A 19,767-nucleotide genomic window follows, 5' to 3' on the forward strand; every position below is an offset into this window, starting at 1 on the left:
TAGCTAGGTGAAGTTGCTCTTGACCCTCCCCACCTTGCATGTTCAAGGGTAAGGAGATAGCTGATGTAGTAGAGTCACTCAAGAACCCCTCAACATGTCCCTGTGGGCAAGGTAGCAGTGAGAATCATGGTGTTCCCTTCTCACTCTGTCAGAAACAATTGCCTAAATGCTGCACAGAGGGCAGGGATGGAAGAAACCATTTGGGAATCTGCTTTCAGTCCTAGAACTTGCACAAAACCACACACAGATGGATGTGCACTTGGTCTTAGAGAACAGGCCTCCTGATCTCCTGACTGTTGAGGGTGGCACCCTCTATTCCCCTCCATGTCACAATACCTATATATCCTACAGTGCAGGACCCAGTGAGCTTGCGTCAGAGCTGCTGGACCAAGTTGGAGCCAGGGACTGTGTGTACCCTGGCTATGGAACTGGGGGTTGCAGTTGTCAGAGTGTTGTAATTTTCTTTTTATGCTGTTGTCCCAGGTCTCTGAATCTTATAAGGTTCCAATGTCTCTCTTGCTTATTTCCAGTATTCTCCTTCCTTTGCTCACCTTGAAATGCAGCTATATATCTGTTACTTTAATTGTTCTTTGTGGAGAAAGAAGACAAAGTTGGCCACCTCTATTTAGCCATCTTTTCGTCTTAGAAAAATTTGTTTGACTTTTTATTAGTACATCAAAAGGGTGGAAAGCATCACATCAAACCCAACCAACCTGACAAATATTTTCTGACTTTGCTTCTTTGTGTTTATAGGAGATGGCATCTCTGTATAGGCACATTCTAAAGCCCCATTCAAGTATCTTCCTATCCTCTTCTCTCAAACATTCTCCTATTTTCCCTGCTTCTGAAATGGTCAGGAAGAAGGGAATGACAGCACTGACACTTTCTCTAAATTGAAACTTTTCTGATATATCTCCCCCTCCAACATGAAGATAGCAAGTTTTGAGATGGGGGTGGGGGAGAGGGAGAAAAGGAGAAATAGAGAAGTAAATCCTTTGAACACAACTAGGTAACCAAAAGTAACAAAGGTTTTATTTATTATCCTTAAAGGTTTTATTTATTAGGGTCTCAGAGAGTCAAGAATAAACTGAGGCCCCATAAACTTACGGCTGTTAACTAGCTTTATAGATCCTCTGTTCTCTCCCCTTTCCATGTAGTTAGAATACTTTATTGAGATTATAATATAGATTAATGACATTGCTCTAAGGTGATTCTCTCCTTGGAAACCTTAAAAGGAATATTTAATCAAAGTTTTTCAACTGCAATCAGGAAAGAGTAATGATTAAAAATAAAAGACACAGTTTGCCACCTAGATATACTCTTGTGGAGAGTTATAAGGAGATTGGCAAACGTACCCTTTCTGCTACAAATCTCACAGATTGCACACTGGTTCCATATAAATTGTCATTGTACTGGCCAGCTTCTATAAATTTGTGCTCTTGAATATCTTTCTCCATTTGTTCTCTGGAAATGACAAAGTGATAGTCTCTCCCATCCACTTCATAGTCACGCTTCGGCCTTGTAGTATCTTTACAAAATAAGAAATAAAAAAAATTAAGGCACATTTATTTTTATAAGCTTCCTTTCCACCACCTATTTTTCTCTACCATGCCCCCACATAGATACATAAACATATGTAATATGATGAACTATGACATGGTAACAGGTACCAGTCTTAACCTCCTACCACAAAAAATTATAAAACTTAACATGGAACAACTGTTTTCAGGCACCAATTAACAGTGAAGAACTGTAATTTTGAAAGAATAAAAATATATGAGGGAAACTGTACATTCACTACACCTCTCTACCTAGGGGTCCTTTCCACTTGGAAAGTATAGAGGTCACACAGGGTTAGGAGACACTGGAGTTCAGCCAGAATTGGGCATTTGATTGAAACCCCAGAAAGGCCACATTCTGGAATGCTACCCTAGACTTACTCTAGACCCATCTTTACAAAGTCTAAAGCCAAGTTGCAGCTGGAACAAACTATTTTGGCAGTTGCTTTCCAGAACAAATATATTACATGAAGGAAGATAACAAAATCTGATTCCCAGCAATACACCACTGTAGTGTCTGACACAAAATAAAAATTATGAGATAAGCAAAGAAATAAAGTCATGTAACTAGGAGAAAAACATTGTCATACAGTTATAATGTGTTCAGGGATTTAAAAAATATGTGTAATAAGAGAATCAAAGTACAGGTGGGACGAAAAGTCAGCAAGTCTAACCATTGCACTTACATGTTTTGGAAAGAGGGGAAAGTGATAGATAGCGATATGACTTAAAAAAGTTAAAATATATCTAAAAATATCTAAAGTTTTACTCAGTTATTTTCTAAGAATCTATGTTAAAAGTGATTGAAACTTCAGATACAGTTTTAACCCTAAAGATATTAATTATATTAATTTGTAAATAATGGTTTTATAGTTCAATTATAAATTCAGTGATGAAAAATAGAGAAAACCCAAAGTATCCATAAATGAAGAATGATTAATTATGACATACTAATCATTAAAATAGTTACATAAAATTTTAAATAATGTCAAAAACCCATCTATCATATGAAAAAAACATATGTAATGGAAGAAATAATATATCCGTGATGTTATTTCTGGATGTTATGGGGCATTCTGTGTATTTTTTACTTTCTTGTTTAAGTTTATTTTTTGCATTTTTCAAGTTTTGTACAATGAACATGCACGCTGTGCTATTAATGAAAAAAGTAGCATGTGTGACGTGAAGGGGAAGTGGACGAAGTGCATAAGAACTTTGTTTTATTTCTCTCAAAAAGTGGAAGATCAATGAATCAAAATGCATTCTATGTCACATATACCTAATTCGAGTAAATAAATAAATAAAAAGTAGAAGGTCCAACTGGGAGCTGCTGGAATTAACGGAGGGTTTTATTTGAGCTTTTCCATCTGAAGACTTTATTGGGATATGTTCTGTGGCAGGAACTCTTCCCAAGGCTGGGAACTTCTCTGGGAACTGGCTCAGGAGATGCAGCAATCATCCTAGCTCTCTTCTGCCCATGTAATATACATGAGTCCTGCTATTCTTTAGTACTCTAGGGGAAATTTGCACTATTGAAATGTTAGAGACATTTGAATAATGAGGGAGAAGTATTTGTTGGGATCAGATTTATGAGTTTCCTTATGTAGTAAGCTCAATTTTGCTAGTGAGCTTGTCTGCACAGAAGGTCTCTGTGCATGGGGGTGGGTGGCGAAGTGTGATGGTAGGGGGAAAAGTTATAGCAGACCGAAGCTGACAGAGCTACAGAGGGGCTAGGAGACCCAATGTTTGTCAATTATGACAAAGCAGATTAAAGTCTTCAGAGGTTTTTAGGATAGAATAAAGTCTCAGACATCTTGTTTTTGTTCTCCTAAGACCTGTACTGTCAAAACTCATGGAAAGGCTATTTGATTTTGGGATTAACAAATTGTCCTAGGTCATCCTGAGAAGATTTTAATATATGACTGATTCTGATCTCCCTCATTCTATGGAATAAGATGTTATAGTGGCATTTTAATCAGTCTGTAAGAACATTCTGTGGCCTATCATAAATTCTATGCTGTTTTAAGTGCTAGGGGTTTACAGAGATCCTGCCTACCTTCTATGGGACTACAGTCAGTTTGGAGAGAACATTATCATAAACTTACCAAATAGAGAACAGCACATGGCAGCATAGATGGAAAGTGTTAGGCAGAGAATTGAAAGACAGTGCTCAGATAATGGGTAACTGGTGGTATTTGGAAAACCAGAAACTACCGGAAGAATAATATTATGTATCATAAAGAATCCAAGCTTTTTCCTGTAAAAAAGAGAAATGATACTTACGAGGCACACAGGAGCCAAATTTATCAGGAAATTCAGATATCAAGTCGTCATTGATTCGATCCTTCATGGGGCCCAGGATAATCACTGGCCGGGTATAGTTTACTGCAGATAGGGAAAAGAAGATGCAGATAAGGAGACTGACTTGGAGATCATTGAAAAATTGTCCTGCAAGGGTGATTCTTAAAGTGAAACTGCCAAACAGTAAGAACTGCCAAGGGAATAACGTTGGATCAATTACCCAACATAGGGAAATGAATGTTTACTCCTCAGGATGTTGACTGTGCCTACTGTCTGGGACTTACCCCCCACCCCCCCAAAAAAAAAAGCAACTGAAGGGACTGTCAATAGGGGCTGGGGTTGTGGCTCAGTGTTGGAGCGCTTGCCTCGCACGTGTGAGGCACTGGGTTCAATCCTCAGCACCACATAAAAATAAATAAAATAAAGGTATTGTGACCGTCTACAACTAGAAAAATGTTAAAAAAAAAGAAAAGCATTTGGAAGAGTTTTGCTTATTCTTCATTTATGCCTACACAATGTCAAAACACTTGGGTTTAGTCAGTTTAGTGGGAGAAAGAAAGAATTCAAACCAGCTGTTTGGCCATTGTTTAAAAGCAATTGTTAGTAGTAATGACACTTTATGTTTTTATAATTTCTTTCTCTCAGCTCAAAATACTCTCTGTGCTCTGCTGGGGTTTTCCTAATTCCTTTGTATCTGGGATTAAAAGGATCTCTAAAGTTCATTTGGCAACTCTGCCCATCTGATGCTTGAATTTTCTCTGCAACATCCTTGTCGATAGCCATCAGCTTCTGTATAAATGGCTTCCAGAAAAATTAAGTCAGTTTCCCTGGGCAGCCTTCAGATAGCTCTATCTTAGGTCTGCTAGAATGTTCTCAGTACTGGGCTAACACAAGCTTCCTGGGAGGATTTAGCCTTCAGGTCTCTGGCTAGGGCTCTCTAGCCAGACACTTGGATATGCTCCTTCCCACTAAGGGCCACTCATTTGAAGGGCTGCTCCATCCTCTTGGGAGCTGGTATTGGTCATGTTTCGCAGGGAAGTTGTTGTATGGTGATAGGGCCAAGGAAAGACAGTAGTTTAGGGGCAACTGAGTTTTTAAGCCGAGTGTATTTTCCTTAGCCGTCACTGTTTCCCTCCTTCAATTGTATCACCTGTTATGGCCTGGAAATCAGGAACCCGAGAATGCTGGGAAACTTACTTTCCTGCCTTGTGACAGGCTCATAGGAAAGAATGAGGTCTTCTTGCCCTCCTGAGAAGAAAAGAGAGGAAAATTACAGTCGACTAACAACCAGTAATTCACCAGAGCTAAAATCCCTGCTCTGAAACATAGGAAGCAGACACAGTTCAGGGTTAATTTTCCTTGCTCTCTCTCCCTGAACCATCCAAAAATTTCCTTCATCCTCATAGAATTCTTTAGCACTGTCTTAGTGTTAGGTTATCTCACAGTCATAACTCTACATAAAAACTAGCTGTGGTTCTCAGCAACAGGGTAAGGATCTGTGAGACTGCTCTCTGTCTTATGTTTCTAATGGAGTGCCATGTCACTACACCAAGCGTGACCACCTAAATTAAAGCCATTTAGTTGAAGGAAAGGGTCTATCCATCAGTTCATTGCTACCTCTTCTAAATTTTTCTTTTATTACATCTTATATTTTTGAACATTGTTTAAAAGCAAATGTCTGTTTATTTCATTTATGATGTAAAATTTCATTAGAAAATTATAAGACACTAAAGATTTTTTTCCTTAATATTAAATCATCAGGAGAATGTTGTGGGCCAATTAAAGAAGGTTAAAAATTGAGAGGAGGCCGGAAGTGAAGTTCAGTGTTAGAGTGTGTGCTTAGCTTGTGTGAGACCCTGGGTTGGATTCTCAGCAGCAGCCACCACTACCACCACCAACAACAAATTGAGAGGAGTGCCTTATATATTGGTTTGCAATTGCTGCTAAATCATGCTCTGAAACTTCAGAAAGAGAACTAAGGAAGACAATGGCGTCAAAGTGTTATCCTCTACACTTCTATTCATTGTAAGTCTGCTGATTCAGTGTGGGTCTCAAGTCAGCAAATAACTGTGGAGAGTAAACTGGGTTTTGATGATTAGGTTTTAGTCATCTCTTTTATCCATTTGGTCAAAAATTGGTCATGGGCTTAGCTCAAGTCAGTTGCAAACCCTAAAGGGTCTGCTCCTTTATTTGTGTAAGGTCTCATACTGACTAAACTTTGGTGGGGAAATAGGTTAGGACTGTTGGATATGACTTTGTGTCTGTTAGAAGAGGTAGTGGAAGAGGAATGGGACATGATGTAGACTTTCTGAAGCCAAAGCTATTAACCTCATTGCTTTATATGCTCACCACCCCTGAAACATACTCAGTGTGCCAATGCCAAGTTCTCCTTCAGTAGGCCCAGCACCAAGGAAAGGTGGGTTGATTTCATGAAGTGAGGTAATATCAAAGATGGTTTTGATAATAGCAACTGCTTTGATAAAGTGAAACAACAGGTGGGTCAAGTTGTAGAGTACAGGTGTCTTCGCTGGAGACTTGGTAGCTGTATGGTTTGTGGGCTCTTACTTTTTCAAGGTAAGGAATGGCTACAGACTTAAGCCACATCTGACATTTACCTCGAGGAGGGCTTCTTGTCAGGGTGCAACTGCTAGGCCCTGCTACATCCTAATGGTACAGAGAGTGGGCCAATCCTCCTCCTCAGTGGCAGCTATGTGTGGCCACCTCAGAAATTTGCAGGGGACTTTCCCATATCTGAGCAGGGGTTTGGTGCTCAATGAATCAGATTCACAATTTTCTATATTCAGGAAAAGAATGAATCCTTCTGAATAAACTGAACTACTGAAATTTAGTCTAGGCCAAAATAAAAAAAAAAGGCCATTGACTGCTAAGCTCTAGGTATCTAAAGCCTGAGGTATGTACATGTCATAAGCATTCAGAAGAGAAGTGTAAAAATTATTGGGGGAAAATGCATAGTTTTCAGGATAGAAGTGTGGTAGGATAACATTGTAATGTAAAACTATATAGAGGGTTCTTTATAAAATAACATGAGAGGAGAATCCTGATTGTGGGATAATATAAATTTCAAATACCAGGTGATATTCGAGTCTTCCCATTATTCTGGGAACTCCATAAAGGCAAATACTGAGTTTCATTTATCATTGCATCCTCAGAGCGCATTCAAGTGCTTAACGTAAAGAAAGATGTCAATGAATTCACATTCTCATTTCAGTTATGAGGAACAGAATGAGTAATGAGGCAAAAGATAGGTTCTGTTTTGTGTTTCTGTCAATATGATCATTTCACTTTGGGAAATATGGTTTCCTCTAAATAAACATAACATGTCATGCTTCCATATGAATCTCTTTCCAGTAGCTTTGCAAATCATTCTGATGGGACATTTAAAAATGTCTTAAATAAGCCTTAAATAAGATATTTGATATCAGTATGTATATTTGTGATTCAAAAAATCAGGGCAAAACATAGCTTTAATTAATTTATTGTGGGGGTACTGGGGATTAAACTCAGGGGCACTCAACCACTGAGCCACATCCCCAGCCCTATTTTGTATTTTATTTAGAGACAGGGTATAACTGAGTTGCTTAGTGCCTTGCTTTTGCTGAGGCTGGCTTTGAACTCACAATCCTTCTGCCTCAGCCTCCCTAGCTGCTGGGATTACAGGAGTGTGCCACTGTGCCCAGTTTGATCAATTTTTAAAGAGTTTTATAGTTTCTTGTTTATCCATCGCTCTTTAGTTTCATTCTGCAACTACGAACGGTGCTGGGTCTTGCTCAGAACAGTGGTATGGGTAGGCAGAAATGGCAGTTTCCTTTATGTCAAGGTTCTTCCCAGTTCTCAAGGCCCCATACAACTAGGTACTGGGAATACCAAGGAGGCCTGCAGGGAAGCTGTGGAGGTTGGCATGACATAGTAGCTGTGAATGTAAAGTCAATTTCATTTTCAGACTCAAGAATGAAAAGCCCTGTGAGTAATGAAACATTAGATGAACAAAGAAGGGAAGTAATGAAGAAAACTCATATCACTGGCACTTTGTGGGTCTAGAGGGGCTTTCACATCCATTGGCTTCTAATTGTTGACAGTTTTTCTTAGGTAGTTGGTGCTCTGATGACCCCCATTTTACAGATGAAGAAACTGAGGCTCAGAGACATCGATGAGGCCTATTTCCTTAACTAGGATGAGGTGGAGTCAAGATTTTAAACCATATCTTGTTTTGATTGTGCTGAGTGTATCACTCTGTCTCAAAAGGGTAAGAGATGTAGAATTCCTTGTGTGTCAGGGGTGGGGGCGGGTAGAGCTTACTAAGGAACAAAGGCGAGGGGACAGAAATCAGGTCAGACACACTGAGGGGCCATAAGGGGTTCCATCTGCAAAATCGGCTCTTTTATTTAAAAGTGCTACTGTGTCATCTGCATAAAATAGTCATCCTTAGTAGTTTTTCTATTTTTTTCTCAGAAGAAGTTGGCACTTAAGAAATAACAGCTGGTGAAAAGGTACAAACTATTTCTTGGTCTTGTTTTGGCAACTGCATGGCTGGAAGTGGGCAAGCAGCACAGAGCTGTGTGTGGATATTTGCAGCTGTCAGAGACTTGGCAGAGGATTTGTGGCAGTCCCCATGAAACATTTTGTTTGTAAACTGGAAGCAAGTCACAGTGAGTATATCCAGAAGAAGACCCTAATATGTCTTCAGGATTGGGAAAAGTAAAGTGCTTTACTTCATGAATCCTTGGAAACGAGAGAGGGGTAAGAAGAGATGACCAGTGGTAGTTCATTTAATGTTCGAAATTCAGCATTTAGTGGTAGCATATGATGGCTATTAAGAATAGGTTCTTAGAACCATCGAACTTTAGGCTAAGTGAGGATTGGAGTTCATGTGCTTCAGAGGCAAGTGTGTAGCACATTATTCCTACATCCTATGTTCTTGATAGGTATCACAAACTGATTGTCTGCATTACTCAATGTGGCCTCAGAATACTTTTCAGTACAACTCATCAGGCAGCTACTACCCATTGGCCAGAGCTGAAATCTTGATTGAAATATATTTTCAATCTCAGTTCTAATCTAAGCTACTCATTTTATATAAGGGACTACTGATACTTTAGTTTTTGCAAAATCACATAGCATCTTCATAAGATGCTTAGAAGATTAAATTGCTTTATAAAGCCCTTGAAATAAGCATTAGCATATAGTTAATGTTTTGTCAATGTTGTTGTCTATATTAATTGGAGGGGTAGCATGGGATTATTGGAATGTAGTAGATAAAAACATCAAGAGGCTGGGATAGCAAAGTATAGGGAAGAGTGAAAAATGTCTGGAATTCTGAGAAAAAGGTCTTGGTTGGAACTGCAGTGCTACCACTTATTGATGAGGTATACAGCCTCTTGGAGCTTTAACTTCTTCCCTTAAAACGTGGACTATCAGTGTAAAATACATGTAATAGTTTTATTGCAGAAGTCAAATGAAACAAGAGGTGGAGTGAAAAATTGCTCTATAAAGATGAAAGAACTAAAGGCATCCAAGGGCAAAACTTGAGAATAGTGGAGTAAAGCAAAGAATATGTGCATTATTTTCAGACTCCAGTGGAGAAATCTTGGCTTTCATATCAACATGTCAGTTTCACTCAAATCATTTCTTCAAGATCTTCGTTTTGAAAATCCTTCTTAACTGATGAACCCCAGTGGATTAAAAGGATTATCATCAGCTCCTACACATCCATGCTGTGTCAAGAGCTTTGAGAAGCCAGGTCTTCAGCTGCAGAGGTTTGCCTGGTCCCCATTATTCTTGCTTGGTATTTATCACCTTCCAATACAAGGACAACTGAAAGATGTGCTACACAAGAGCCCCAAATATAAGACTTCACTTCACTTCTTTATTGGCAGATGGAAATTTGGAATTGGCCAAGAATTAAGACAGTTTTGATGTGGTATTTTGTTAATTAGACAATGTACCCTGTGATTAACTGCATTTTAGCTGCTTCTCAATGTAGTTGGAATTGGAAAAAATAACTATTTGATATGCCTGAGGTGGTGTAGCAGAGGTCTGAACTGTTTATTAGAAATTGAGGTCTGTGTCCATGGATGTGTGTGCAGGTGTATCTCAGGAAACAGGACACCTTCAGGTGAGTTTGCCAAAACATGTAACTCCAGGATGCAGTGTGAATGGTGCCCTTGGACCTGTGGAACAAGGACCTGGGACCATTTCTCATCACTCACACTTTATTATAGCCATTTTGTCCCTAGAGTGGACATGGCACAGTTCTAAAAGTAAAATATAACACCTGGACTTTATGAAAAGAGTCCTTTTTGTTTTTGTTCATACTGCTATTCAAAAGATGATAAAGTTAATCATAATTATAGCAAAAGCCAGGAATTCAGTAGAAAAATGCAGCCTATTTTGATATCAAAGTTGCTTCTTTCTGGAAGTCTGGGCCAAGACTCTATGGATTTTGTCACAACATTGCCCTTTCTAGAAAATTCCTTCCTCATTTTGCCTAGCTGGTAAGTGTCTGTCTCATCTTTCTGAAGCTCAGATCAAAGCTTCCTTTCTGAAACCATCTCTGATTCTGTCATTATTCTTGAGTTAAACTTATCTCCTAGAACCTGCCTCATTTTGTGCACATTCTCATTTATTAAACTCTTTCTCCTACTATATGTGTGCTGCAATCCAGAGTTAGTTTATGTTTATTTGGGGTCTCATGGTACCAGTGAAGGGAACCTGACTTATGGTAGATGACAAATTAACATTCTTCTGGAATCCCTTGTATTTATATCTTGGAGGGAAAACAATGGTAATTTTTTTTCCCTTCTAGCTTCGACAAATGACTTGTAAGGAAAATCTGAGTGGATGACCTTCTGTAACTCCAAACCAATATAATGATTAGATTCTACACTTGCCCTACTAATATAGAATTTACCTCCAACTCTTCTTTCTTCTCATAGATAATTCAAGATGCATATAAATGTTTTTTTTTATCCAATAAACATTTGTGTGCAGCAGCTACCATTTGAGAGTAAAAGGAATTATTGATGTCATTATGGCAATCACTTCAAAAACTTGTCAAGCTGCTGAAAACTTTTGCATGATTTTTATAACACAATGATTCTGGGAAAAAAAAATCCTGCTTCTGAAATACAGAAGAGGAGGCTATACTCCAAAAAAATGTGATTTCTAAATAAAAAGATACTTCTTATGTATACGTTCCATAGAAGATAGAGAAGAATAAGGCATGGTGTTTTCCTTTCCCATGTATTTGTCTACTGGAAGAAAGAACAGTTTTGATAATTGAAAACTGAACACTAAAGAAATTAGTATCAATGGTTTCCACGAAAGCCAACAAGTAAATTGTATAATTGAGAAAGCCAGATGTGCTGTACCCCTGTAATCCCATTGACTTGGGAAGCTGAGTCAGGAGGATCACAAGTTGGAGGCTAGTCTCAGCAACTCAGTGAGACACTGTCTCAAAAAAACCAAAAACAAATCCCACAAAAACTAAAAACAAAACAAAACAAAACAAAAAAAACAAAAAAGACTGGGTGTGTGTATCAGTGGTAAATCACCTCTGGATTTAATCTCCAGTAGTAAAACAAAAGTCAGAAGATAAGCTTTGGTTACTTCTTGGCTTGTGGCTTTTTTTTTTTTTTTTTTTTTTCGTTTAAAATCAAATGAAAAATGGGAGAAACAATTTTTTTTAATTGGATTAGTCAAAAATTTATAAGAGTAAGAAGAAACTCATAATGTCAAGAACCATGTTGAAAGCTACCCTTTTAATCCTTCCAACAATAAGACTTGGTGAACTTCTAAGACTTCTATTGATAAGAAAATTGGGTGATTCTAATATCATATGATAAATATGCTCATTGCAATTTTTGTCTCTTCATTCTTTGGCATGTCTCATCTCTCTCATCTCCCTTTTCTGGACCTTTGTCTGCCATCTTTCTTCTTCTGCACTTTTTTTTTTTTTTTTTAACCTGCTACTAATCTGATTCTCCAATGCCTTTCTCAAAATCCAAATTACATTTAAAATATTCCAAAACACTATTTTGCACTCCAACTCAAAAAATCTTGTAAAGTATGATGATATCATGGGGGAAAATACCCCAGCTGATTTTAGTTTTTAATTACTATAATATTTAAGCAAAAGACAATACCAATTTCTGCCTTGGTAGCTGTGGTCATGTATTGGGCCTGCAGTTTTCTAATATCCTTGGCAATTGCTTTTTGGGAAATCCCTTTCATTAAGTAGTACAAATTAATATTATAAAAGTCCTAAGAATCCCAATGACAATTTGTACCTATATTAGTCACCAAAAACCAGTAAGTAGGTGGTAAGAAACCACAAGAACTGAACAAAAGGATGTGTTTGGTGTTTGGTGAGTATTTCCATACACTAAGCAAATGGCTTGAGGTGACCAAAGAAAAAAACAGAAATAATTTTTAAATAATTACCTACCTTTTCAGTTATCTCATTTGCTCACTTTTTTTTCCCCAAATGGGAGTTCCTTCACCATTAGAGGATGAAACTTTCTCATTGCTTTCCCAACCATCCCCCAAATAAAGTTAGATATGTAGATGTAGTATCTAGTTTAAAATATTAAGCAAGGAGAAAGTGATATAAGATTCATGTCTGATTTAAAAGGGAACAAAACAGAAAAAGGCAAAATGATAAGGAAAATAAAATCATAATGACTTCTTCACCCTCCTGCAGGGAGTTTAAATTGATCAGGGGGAGGCAGGTGGTGGAATGTCAAAATCCACTATGTTGAACTTTTTTTGCACTTTCTCTGTGAGAATTGAATCATTGGGTCACCACCAGCTGAGGTTGGAATTGATATTAGCAAGATTGACTGCTTGCACAAATCTCATTAGGGTCCACTGATGGCCCTAGTGTCTTCTGTATCTTTCTGCAACCATTGCTGATTTCATTTCAAGCCATTTGCTTTGGATAAAGATGACAAAAGGCAGCAATTGAAAAACAACAACAAAACTCTGAAATGACTATCACAGGCAATGGAGCAGTTGCAAAGAAAAGAACCGCAAACCAAAGCAGTAACTTACGGTAGCTACTTTCGCTATCGCTGGCATTAGAAGAAACATGTTCTGCAAGAACAGCACAGCAAATTAAAGAGATACCAAGCATTGAAATGCAGCCAGAACGGAAAGAAATACACGCATGCAAGGCTACTAGAAATGTGAGCAAAAGGCAAGTCAGAGGCCGCAGAGTAGATTGCATTAAGAAAATTCAGGTAAGATAAAGAAGATGAAAACTTTATCGCCATTTTACAGGAAACTGCTGCTTGATTGCTGTTTCCTCCTTTTAGCAAACAAGGAAAGTATCTTTAATTAAAAAATGAATGTCAACCTACACAATTTTCTTTGTGTAAATACTATATGACCCATTCCTACAGCTGAATTTCCAGATTCATGTTACAAAGGCCAATGTGTCTCAACTGAATATCTTCTTAACTATAAATCCAGGAGCTTCAGGTAGGCAGGTACTATTTTCTTGCAGGCATTTCTCTATTTGGGCCTTTAATTATTCTCTAGGAACACTGAATCACCAATTGATCCCTGGAATTTTTTGAATTTTGTTTCTACTTAAATACTTCATAAACTAATTCTCAGGCTGAAAGGGAGGCTTGAAGATCTTTCCTGTTTTAGTGAGTGCATAGAAAAATCTTGGAAGAAAGAAGTCACTGAATATGTTTTGTGAATTAGTTCAGTATTTTCTTGTTTTTATATTAAGAGCTTTGCCTGGATAGCTATTGGGTTTTGTGGGTATGACTAGGCAGTCGTTAAATGGCCTGATGCTCAGGCTGGTTCTAGCATGAAGTCTGTCATTAATTGATTCTGAATAATGTGCTCATAGAGTGACATTCCGAATTGTTTTTTCATACAAATACAACTTAGCTAACATAGCAGGGATGTGTGTACTGGTTACGTGCCAGAATTAGCACTTTCATTTCTAAAGTCATTTGCTTTTATCTGTACTATTTAAATTATAGATGATCAAATCATCAACATTTTTGTATATCACTTTAGTTAAGTATATGAGACTATTTGATTTCTGAAGCTCACTGGTAATAACTTCAGCTTTTAAAAAAATTGACCTGTCGTACGGTTGACACGAAAGAGGAAAAAGTATAACATTATATTCTAATAGTGAAAAAGCACTTTAAAATGCTTAGATATTATGTATTCTTGCCAGTTATACAGACTTGTTTTGCTGCATGAAACTCATGAAAACTGAAGTATGTTAAATTTACACAAATCGTTTTTGCATTGCTAATTGGGCACACATGTTCTAAGTGCAAAGGGGCACTGAGAAAGAAGTGTGAACGCATCTGTGCAAGTCTGTTTTCTATCACTGAATGACCATCAAGACCAACAATGGTGTGTTTTCACAGGCATTATTATCTTAAGTACTTTGAACTAGGGGTTATGAAGATTTTTATTGATGTTCAATATTAATAATATATTAAAACATTTCCTTTTCCCTCCCAAATTGAAAATTTACAAACTCTCTCTGATGATGCTTGATACTATGGCAATAATGTTGAAAATAGCATTTGAATTTTACTCACTAATTCAAGAAAAATTTCATCATATTCTTGTAATGTCTCAAAGATAAAGTTTTCATCTTTAAAGAGATCAGTACTCCCGATCAGATTTTGTTTTCTATGTATACATATCTAAAAACCACTCTAAATGAACAACTTGAAGTATGAAAGGTATTATGTGGGATTATGTAAACAGCCCTTGAAAACAATGCTATTGTTTTATAAAATGACATGAACAGCTTATAAAAATATCACCCATAGCTGTCAAAATAAAATTGAACATGTGATACAACTGCAAAAGACACAAAATTCTGTTCTTATTTCATTGGTGCCTACACAATAGGATTAGTATTAAAGAAAGAAAAATCATAGCATATTGATACATAGGAAAATTAGTTTTAATTGCTAAATGCAATAAGACACAGACTGAAAACATGAATAACTAGGATGTAAAGGTCTAATACATATAATTTTTGTTCTATGCTACAAAAGACTTGATTATATAATGCAGCTAATTAATCACTGATAGAAAAAGATATTAATACATATCTAAAACTTTATCATACAAACGTTTCAAGCAGGATCACTGCAAGTCAGAAAAGATCAAAGTTAATGACAAAGAATTATTCATGGAAGATCAAATAGCTTAATGTTTATTTTTCAAGAATGCATGTTCCTTTTGACTACAGAGTAGCTCCTTTACTAATAGCAAAGTACAATTCGATTATGAAATTTGGCAAGCTAATTAAATATTTCCATGTGAAAAGGCAGAAGAAAGAACATAAAGTATATTTCTACTTTGCTTTTCTAGGACATTTAGCTCACCCTTTCTTGCAACATGGTTTCTTGCTCTCTGGGGAAGAATTAGGCAGTAGAGCAAGTGATGCTATGGTGAGCATCAGGACCATGTTGGCCATATCACATGGTCAGAAAGGGAAGGAGTTAAGTGCAACAGAAGTTAGAGTGCCTGACACACTTTGCTTTTAAATGCTGACATGCAGAACAAAACGATTGAAAATTATTTTGTAGGAGCATTCACAGCTAGGTAACAAATAAAACTCGTATCTTGTGCATGCTAGGAGTGAAAGGCCCTCAAGAAAAGGAACAAAAGCCAAACTCAAAAGGAAAGGAAAAGAAAAGAAAAGTTACAGTGACCATTCCTGGAAACTTACTCAGAGTCTTTGTTCCATAACCGTCGTCACCTAATCCGGGGATGTCCTGCATGGAAGTCCCCAGAGAGAGCAATGAGAGAGGAAGAACAGCCACGGAAGAGGAAGGAAGAAGTCAGTGGAGTTGAAATGGATACTACCATGACAGACCGTGTTGCCTAAACAATCTGGATCCCACTCTGTGCTTTTAAAACAACTTTTACCCCAAACTCCCTGGGCTGAGACTTAAGAAAGAAATTGCTGATTTGGAAAGCAACTCCAAAGGTATAAGCAGAAGTCTGAAAACATAAAAAGAGGGAGAAAAGAAAGATTTGGCAAATGCCATCTGTTAACATTGCCACAGAAATGTGCCTCTTAGAGGAACGATCCCCTCCATGTTTCATATCAAATTCTGAGACTTAGTGTCCACCAACACAAGCTCACTGCTGAGAGAGTATTTAATATTTGCTGGGAGGGAAAGAGGGAGCCAATATGCCAGAATCAACAAAGGTAATTTAATTGCTCCTGGTTAGTGAGCGTTTCAAAAAGTTTATGCAGTAATGGAATCCAATATTTCTGCCCAGAAGGGAAATCAGTCTCAAGCCCTTACATGAGAGAAAAGGCAAATCATACCCATTTCTGGTCAAAGGTAAAGGCTGGTTAGATGCGAAGTCCCAGCTTCCATATCTCCCTTGCCAAAGCATTCTACAAAGAAGAGCCACAGGAAGGGAAGGATCCAGACTGCAGTCAAACACTGGTCACAGTAGTAAGACCTGACCTGCCTGCCTGCTGTGTTGTTTGCCTAGCGTGTGGCGTGAGAGAGCCTACATCATGCGTGTTGCCCGTGAAGGATTTTTTTTTTCCTCTTGTGTTGCATGTGACATTATCTTGGAGAATCTACTTACGTTCAGGATCACTGGTTTCCTGCTCACTCTGCTCCTTGTTCTTGTAGAATGGGAATTTTCGTGAAAAGATGAAGCTCTTTTTACGCTTGTCATTGAATGACTGTGAAGGAGAAAAGGCATGGGGCAAAAACAGGGGACGTCTAATTGTTGTCACACTCATGCTGACAAAACAACTAGTTTGTAAAAGCAGAGACAGCTGTAGTGACGCAAGTGGATATTCCACAGAGGTGCCATGGTGTTCTAAAGGCAGATTTTCTTTTCAAGGAGTGTAAATTCTGAATGATGACACCTTGGAAAAATCGCCTCATAATCAAAAGCCTGCTCAGAGATAAACGGTGATGGAGGGAATGAGTATTCATTTGGAAGACCCAGAGTCTTTGGCTCTGTATCTTGCTAGTCCATCACCTCTGACAAGTAACTGAATCTCTCTGAACCTCAGTATCTTCATCTGTAAAAGGTGATGAAGATACTGGGATGTGAGACTTGTACAAGACAATAATGTAAACAAATAGAGCTAGGAAAATGGCATCTTACCATCAGGTGGAAAAGACTATTAGAGAAACTAGTTTTCTTCTCTGTGTTTAGTTACCTTATTTTTATTTTTTAAATTTTGAGTTACTTCTGCTTGAATTTAATTGAAGTATACAGAGAAGAATGTAGATTTATGATATATGATAATTATAGTCTCACACACAGATATATGATAATTATAGCATTTCTATTCAAATGATAACTTAAAAATAATTTAAGGAGCCAGGGCACAAAGAGGTTGAGTCCCATGCCAATATCACAGAACTAGTTGGTGACAGTCAGGAGACAGTCAACCAAAAGCTGTTAAAATTGCTGCTAAATTGGCATTAACTTGATATTCACTTAGCCAAGGGGAAGTGACAGTCACTCATCTATATTCCGATGAGATAAAAATAATGTAGAATGACTGTCTTTTAATGTGTAAACTCCTCCATTAGCTTACATGAGATGAGGTCAAGTTAAAAATAACACCTACATACATAATATTGAAATTATTCATTCCAGTGACTATACTGTAGTCATCTGAAATACTTAAAAAAATTCCACTTATTCCACCATTGCTGATATTTATATGAATGCTTTGAGGTGTTCTTTGGGAAATGTGTTCACGATCATTTTTCAAGCTATAAGCCTTGTAAGTCTTATTAATTTTATATTCATATGTCATTGAAAAATGTTTCACCAGCTTGATTACCATCCTGATTTGATTGCTTTGGTACTGAGAGTCTATTCACTTCATAAGAAAGTTATAATCACTCCCCACACAGGTTTTAAAATCCATGTGCTGATGGCTCTAAAGGACTCTCTAAAGGGTATTCTCAAACAGTGTTAAGTGTGGTAGCAATGGCAGTTGGGGGGAATAAGTGCAGAGCAAGCAGGGAGCCTTGGAAGAAAGGAGCCTTGCTTGGAAGTATGCACTTTCTCCCATTGGTTGGACACTGTCAAGGGCTCTTTAATTTGAAGCTTGATGAAATTGTGCAAATGACTTACTACTCTCTTTGTGTATTCATGCACTCTTATATCAAATATCCATTTTGACATTGAGAAAGCATTAAGGTACTAAAATGTTAGTGCTGTCATTCAGTAAGTTATTTGTCACTTTTTTAGGTACTAGGAATTCGCCAAAGTCAACTGAGCTTAATTTTATGTCACATTAGGAAGGTTTTGTGAAAAACAACAAAATATTTAATAATTTTTGAAGTCAGGGGACAAATTTTATACTTATGTGAAAGAGCTAAGGAAAAAAACTTACTTTAGAAGTTATTACTCTGCTGACAGTACCTGTGTTCAGTATAGTTTTATCGTAATTTGTAATTGAAGATTAGTGTCCAAAGACTAGGTTGGGAATAGCCCCCAAGTTTTCCCAGGTAAGAATGATAAACCTTAAAGGAACATTAAATATTCTTGCATCACTACAGTTTCATGCCACTTTTACATTTCAAGCATATTTAAACTTCAGTAACTGAAAATAAAAGAAAAAAATATGTAAGTAATGGTATGTGATATTTGCAAGGCATGTTAGACATTTATCTTCAACAGCACAGATGACTTTTCATGCAAAAATTATGAATTTTCATGCAAATACAAAACAATGCCAAGAGGAGGAAAGCTTGGGGTGATACATACAAACAGATGTATAAAGTAGAGGCCATTGGGTCCTAAAATGGGATTGCATGCAAATCATATTAAATTGTCTAAAGGGTCAAAGGAAAATGAAATGGTGTTGTCTGTGATTAATTCTTTTATGTTTCAAAGCAAGGACTGTAACGTGTTAACATTTCCCAAATATGAAAATGTTGTGTGTCATGAGTTATCTGATTGGGACATAATACTTAGCACCACACTTTTTAAGAGAACAGAAAAGTACCTAATACCTCAGAAATTATCTAACATAGTCTTATTAGCAAATGCCATTTTGCATTAGAATTAAAGAGAAGGTAAAAAATTATTTGGGTTACATTTCCTCACATTCTGGACACAAAACCAAATCACAATTTTAGCTCACACAGACTTAAAAAGTCATGTTTAGGGTCTTAAACATTTCAACTCTAAAAGACTATATGTGGTTTATAATGCTCTAATATTATTCTTTATTTTTATTAGACAGGTATAAGACTATTATGGAAGCTTTTTGTTGCTGCAATTGGTTTTTTAATATAGAAAGGAAAATTTGCAACAAGAGTGCTTAGGTGAAAGTAATAAATTAGTGAGCACTTTTGCTATTTATAGAATGCATGATTCTAAAGTCACTGAAGGCCAGTTTACAGCTTTCTTCTTAATCATACTTGATCAATGCTGTTCTTCCTACATTACAGCATCTTCAATCATGCTCTATCGTTATCATGGCAGGAAATGTCTTTGAATAGAGACTTCAAAAATACTAATTAAATGTGTAAGTTGGCATATGTTAAGAATTCTTCTTTGGAATTTGACCTAAATTACTGTGCTCTTATGAATTAAAGTGATAAAATAATACCTAACATTTATTGAGCACTGTGTGTCAGGCTTGGTCCTAAATACTCTATCTTTGCTAATTTCATGAATTTTTATGCTTGCCCAGAGTCATACAGATAGTAAGTAGTGAAGTCAGAAAATGTATTTGCAAATATTCCTGGTTGCAAATATTGTTGTTCTTATGAGCACAAGACATTTCTGCAACCTTAGCCTGCTTCAAGTTTATAATTAAAATTATTGGCATTTAAGTGATATTGCAATCTGTCTAAATCTAAATCTTCACTGCTTATCGACTACT

The 19,767-nt window shown here is 37.1% G+C and overlaps 1 protein-coding gene across 11 annotated transcripts in view; it reads right to left on the minus strand.

The window, feature by feature from the left end:
• Positions 1 to 19,767, minus strand: part of Dlg2 (discs large MAGUK scaffold protein 2) — a 2,015,095-nt gene that overhangs the window by 13,036 nt on the left and 1,982,292 nt on the right. For 7 of the 11 annotated variants that reach the window (XM_027942606.2, XM_034636731.2, XM_034636730.2 and 4 more), the window contains 4 exons: positions 15,604 to 15,649; positions 5,058 to 5,108; positions 3,843 to 3,944; positions 1,356 to 1,528 (listed from right to left, as the gene is read on the minus strand). In XM_027942606.2, the coding sequence (XP_027798407.1) occupies positions 1,356 to 1,528; positions 3,843 to 3,944; positions 5,058 to 5,108; positions 15,604 to 15,649 (372 nt within the window). Of the gene's footprint in view, positions 1 to 1,355; positions 1,529 to 3,842; positions 3,945 to 5,057; positions 5,109 to 15,603; positions 15,650 to 16,484; positions 16,585 to 19,767 lie in introns of all 11 variants that reach the window. The other 4 variants (XM_071616557.1, XM_034636729.2, XM_034636727.2 and 1 more) reach the window with 1 other exon arrangement.

Source organism: Marmota flaviventris, chromosome 9 (assembly GCF_047511675.1).
Source record: "Marmota flaviventris isolate mMarFla1 chromosome 9, mMarFla1.hap1, whole genome shotgun sequence".
Lineage (NCBI taxonomy): Eukaryota > Metazoa > Chordata > Mammalia > Rodentia > Sciuridae > Marmota > Marmota flaviventris.